Source organism: Microtus ochrogaster, linkage group LG1 (genome assembly GCF_000317375.1).
Source record: "Microtus ochrogaster isolate Prairie Vole_2 linkage group LG1, MicOch1.0, whole genome shotgun sequence".
NCBI lineage: Eukaryota > Metazoa > Chordata > Mammalia > Rodentia > Cricetidae > Microtus > Microtus ochrogaster.
The window spans coordinates 41,967,447-41,972,833 of NC_022027.1; the positions used below are offsets into that span (position 1 = coordinate 41,967,447).

Sequence of the window (5,387 nt, forward strand, 5' to 3'; positions counted from 1 at the left end):
GGTGGTATTTGTGCTATAACACATGGACTATCTGAAGGGCTTAGATCCTGGCTCACAAGTCAACTATAAAGATATTCTTATTACAAATGGGAAAATGTGATTGACTGTGGGAGCTATGAGCAATATTTTAATAGGTGCTAATGTTGTTAAATGTTACAATATTGTGATTATGAAAGAAAACCTCATTAAAAGCACCTACTAAACAAAAACAACAAAGAAAGTTTTTGCTTGGCAGTGGTGGCAGCTGGGAGACAGAAGCAGTTGGATCTCTGAATTTGAGGCCAGCCTGTTCTACAAAGCTAGTTCTAGAACAGCCAACACTATACAAAGAAATTCTGGGTTGAAATACAAAAACAAATGGAACACAGAACACGGCTACACTCGGACTTTAGGACTACCTGTCACTTAGACCTCACTCAACATTACCGAAATGAATCTGAGTAATGAGCACTTAGTAGTTCGCTGTGGCATACCTACTTTTCTAGGTCTGGACAACTTGACATCAACGCACTCATCGAAATGACCTGGCCAATGGCTGCTCCACTCACCTGTTCCCAATCTCTTCCCTATGCTTTAGAAGCGCTTGGCTGGCCATTTCTGGTTCTTCAAACTGTACATAGGCTTCCCCTGTTTTTCTTCTTCCTCTATAGTCCATCACAAAAGTAATGTCTACTATGTTCAGTCCTAGAATACAAAAGAATTTACAAATCAGTGCTGCCAATAGCACTTTCTTTATTAGAGTTAACAAGTTTATTCATGCACTAATAAAATTTAGGTACTATTTGCCAACTTCAAAGCTGTACAAGCACAAGGACAAACAGTAACCCAAACCTCAGAACTTATCAGGCAAAGGCAGGAAGATACAAAAGCAAGGTCAGACTTGGCTTCATAGTATGTTTGAAGCCCGGAGAATGTTACAAATAAACACACATATCTGTGTGTCTGTCTCTCTCTCAAAGTTTTTCCTCAGTCCTCCACCCCCCGCCCCCTTGGGCCACTGGTTATACTTTAGGACACAAGCAAAGTTACTGACATGCACATTTTGCAGTTAGAAGTTAGATGATGCTTTTCTTCCTCCTCCTCCTGTGGTGTTGGGATTATAGGTGTGCACTGCCATACCCAGTTTAGGTGGCACTGGGATCTAATTCAGGGCTTTGCGAATGCTAGGCAAGCATTCTACTAACTGAGCTACATCTCCAGCCCAGATGCTTTTAAGTCATGTAAATTATTATTGTCTTGGACAAATATGACCACTATTTTAAGAAAATAGTTTCTTCATAGTTAAACAAATGTCATGGAACAACTCTGAAAGTTGACATGACCCAAAGATCTGCCTGAGAGGCTGAAACATCTCAGAGGGACAAAAGGAAGAACAGCACTGGGAAAGAGCATCAGTCCAAACACGCCATAACTGCCAAGCACCTGCAAAGAAGTCGACAATGTCTTTCTCGTTGCAGCTATAAGGAAGTCCTCTCAAGCGAACCACACCGTCATTTACCACAGGAGAAGACTTGACCTGCAGGTTCTTCATTAAGGCATCCACATCTTCATTGTTTATCTCATACACTACAGAAAAAAAGCACAAAAATGGATTCGAAACTTATATAACAAAGGAAACTCAACTTTAAAAAAAAATCAATTACACTGCTACTTAAATTCAAACATTAATAGTTTTAATCCTTAAGAATTTCTGTCAAGAATGTATTAAGTAACATTTATTGAATATTTACTGTGTTCCAGTTATAACCTTAAAAACTGAGATTGAGCTAAGGAGACAGCTAAGTAGTTCCAAGTACACTAGAAACCATAAAATGGAAGGAGAGAATCATCTTCTTAGAATTGTTCTGTGGTATTACCTTGTGGACCCTACCACACAAATAATCAGAAAAACTATCTTTAACAACAAAACAAAGCAGAGGGGAAGAGACAGCTCAGCAGCTAAGGGCATGTAATTTTCTTCAAGAAGACCCAGTTTGGTTCCCGGCAACCGTATCAGGCAGTAGTTCACAACAGTCTGCTAACTCCAGCTGCAAGGGATCTGACACCTGCCACCCTCAGGGCACCAGCATTCACTTGAACATTCCACAGACAGACAGACACGCACGCACGCACACGCAAACACACACACACACACAAGCATGCGCGCACACTTCACTTTCACAAGCTGTAAAATTAACATTTTATTTGAAAAATGCTATATAATGAAACCTAATTCTTAGTAAGCTAATAAAATCTGTACGATGTGTAACATTTAAGCATGCACCACTGTTAAAGATCACACGATAACTGCCTTGAAAAGTTTAAAGTCGGAACCAGAGCCTACACACCTTCCACATAGCGCTGCCCCATGTACATCCGGTGCTTTTCTAAGGCCTTCTGCACGTCCTGCTCGGACTCCATCTCAACTAAGGCATCACCCCTCCGTTTCCCATCTCTATTTAAGAGGAAATGGACTCCATTTTCATTGTTGCGGATTCTGCAGTCTAAAAATATATGATTAAAGTCACTTAAAAATAGAAATCAAAGTTTTATCTCAACTTTACATATCACTACAATGCAATTTTCCAACAATGCAGGAACCAAAACTGCCCACCAAATCTTTTCATCTTTTTCATGGATGATATATTTTTATCATATTTCCCCTCCTCCAACCACTCTCCCAGATTCTTTACTTAAACCACTCAAATGCTAATGAAGGTGGTGGTAGAGTCTAAAAATGTTCCAAGTAAAAAAGATCTGTGGTGCACGCCTTTAATCCCAGCACTTGGGAGACAGAGGCAGGCGGATCTCTTGAGTTTGAAGCCAGCCTGGTCTACACAGGGAGACCCTGGGAGAGGCAGGGGCAAAAAAAAAAAAAAAAAGCAAACCAAGCACGGAAGCTCATCACTCACTGCCCAGCTATTAAATGACAACTTGTTTAATCCTAATCGCCTTCTTTTGAAAACACATCCATAAAGTACAGAACATCAGACCCACACGACGCCATCAAGTTTACAGTGGCTGATAAATTTAGTTTAAGAGGAAAATATAAAATCACAGTCAGAGGGATAATAAAAACTAACCACACACTAGGAAATCCCCCAAATGTATTAATAGGAGGACTCAGTGCAACTGATCTAAATGTATGACAAGAGCAGCTTCTACAGATTCCCATGGACATAGTCAAGCACATAGGAAAACAAGTGTTAACTGATCTCACACTCTGTCATTTTAACATGACTTTAAGTATGTACTACATATAGCACCCACAGTGTTATGGTATGAAGAGGTAACCCGTCCTCACCCTGAGAGAGAGCTGCTGCCTTCAGAGCATCTAGACTTGGATTTTTGTAGGACTACCTTCCACTCAGACCAAGCTACTTCCTTAAAACACATGTGAGACATACCTGAGAAAAAGTTAAGAACATCCTCCACAGTGCAGGACCAAGGCAGCCCCTGAGCTCGAATGAGATAGACATCATCCACCTCCTGGCCTAACTTGGATGGGCTCAGTTCGTACTCAGGGAGCGGTGGGAGGTCTTCCAGGTAAGTAGTTTTGGACTCCTTTCAAGAAAAAAGAATTGTAAAAACATTTCTTGGACAACCTGCTTAGAGAATGCTTACATCTACAAACAGATGCACACGAGGTTACTTCAGGTAGAAAGCACACTTCTCAACCTCTGCTTCTGTTTCAGTTTGAGAGTATCTCTCCATGTGGCCCAGGCAGCCCCAACCTCACCATAATCCTCCTGCCTCAGCCTCCACAGTGCTGGCTATAGTCTTGCTATATACCAGTGCGGCTTTGTTTGGGGTTTATATTTGATAGCCTAAGACAACATACAAGTATGTTCTGGAAGTAGTACATGCACTGAAGCCACCACTGCCTTCCCACACTGGCAGTAAGAGTGTGTCCATTAAAATCGGTACAACAGCTCCTTCAATTGACTATACTTAAGGGCCCCATACACACAAACCACATCAGGCCATCTCAAAGCACTGACTATCTAGAACAAGGTCAGATACTGAGCAAGATGCCTTAAGTGTTATAATTAAAATACAAAGTACTCTAAATTTCAAAAAATACAGAAAAAAAAATAAACACACAAGATGGCCTTACAAGAGTTATAAAAGATAAGACTTTCCGACTTGAAAAAATGGCTATCTCATTTGTCTAAACTGGACAGTAGAAGTAAAAGTCAGACTCTGGCTGGCAAAGAGAACTCAGGACCACACAGTTGCCGATGATGGCCTTGCGAGTTGGACTCCATGACGGATACTTAACTCTGTAGGCAAAGGAAGTTAATAAAGAGACATTGAGATGTGGATAAAAGATGAACGTGAGAACATGAGGATGCTGGAAAGAACATCAAAGTCCACGAAGCAATAGCCTGAGACACTCACTGCTACTTTCCCGAGTTTTCCCAGAATTCCATAAACATCAGGCTTTTGCAGAGAAGGGCAGCAGATAGTATTGGGCCGGGATTCAAATCAATTAGCTCAGCTACTGGCAGACATGAGCCATGCAGATTAACCTCCCAAATATTATAAATTCAAGCAGACGCAAAACTGATTTAAGATAAACATGGCCTGTGGCATCAGGGGGTAGGGAGACCAAAAGCATGCGGGCACTTCCCCGATGCCACCTAAGACGCGAAAGCGAAAAGCTTCACATACAGAGGACAAAATAGTTGCAATATGAATTTTTTAAACGTCTTTCTTAAGAGAAGGGAAACGATAAAGAATGAGAGCGCAGGTTCACATCTGTGGCCCCTAAACCCTCACCCACGGTCGCCCCCGCCCAATACTCGTTGCCCCCCCCAACTTCCCACGGTCTCCCCTGAGCTCCCCGCATCCACGGACACCCGCGGCCCGAAAGGCCCTTCTGTCAAGACAAGTGGACTTGCAGAGGTGACCTTCAGTCAGGTGGACGGCCGCCGGCTCCCCGCGAACGCGGGAGAGGGGCGCGCGGGGTCCGTCCCCAGGTTAGCCCACGTTCCCGTGCGCGCGGGGCTGCGCGTCGGTGGCCGGCCGAGGAGGCCCGAGCCGCCCGGCCTACCGCTCCCACCGCACGGCCGGCCCCGACCCTCCGCGGGCTCCGGCCTCTCAGCTTCCCCTCCGGCGAGCAGAAGGCTAAGGAGGGGACGCGGGATGGGGGGCGTCGGGCAGCCCCCCAAAACCTACCATGGGCCCGGCTGGAAACAAGGCCTCAACATTCACCCCAGCCACACTTACACTGCCCAACCGCCCAACCGTCGGAGGGAACAAAACAAGGAGAAAAGCCGGGGCCGAGAGAGCGTCCCTTGTTCCCGTGCCCAATAGGAGGACGGAGCGGGAGGGAGGCGGGGGTGCGGCGCGTGCCGCGGATCCCCGGGCGCGCACGCGAGGCGCACGCGGACGGCGCGGACGGG

The 5,387-nt window shown here is 44.9% G+C and overlaps 1 protein-coding gene across 1 annotated transcript in view; it reads right to left on the reverse strand.

The window, feature by feature from the left end:
• The window catches only part of Grsf1 (G-rich RNA sequence binding factor 1), a 15,829-nt gene extending 10,487 nt beyond the window's left edge, over positions 1-5,342 (reverse strand). The window contains exons 1-5 of the mRNA XM_026785171.1: positions 5,161-5,342; positions 3,387-3,543; positions 2,328-2,483; positions 1,423-1,566; positions 549-684 (exon numbers count right to left, since the gene is read on the reverse strand). Of these exons, the coding sequence (XP_026640972.1) occupies positions 549-684; positions 1,423-1,566; positions 2,328-2,483; positions 3,387-3,543; positions 5,161-5,163 (596 nt within the window). The 5' untranslated portion in view covers positions 5,164-5,342. The remainder of the gene's footprint in view (positions 1-548; positions 685-1,422; positions 1,567-2,327; positions 2,484-3,386; positions 3,544-5,160) is intronic.
• Positions 5,343-5,387: the final 45 nt, after the last annotated feature.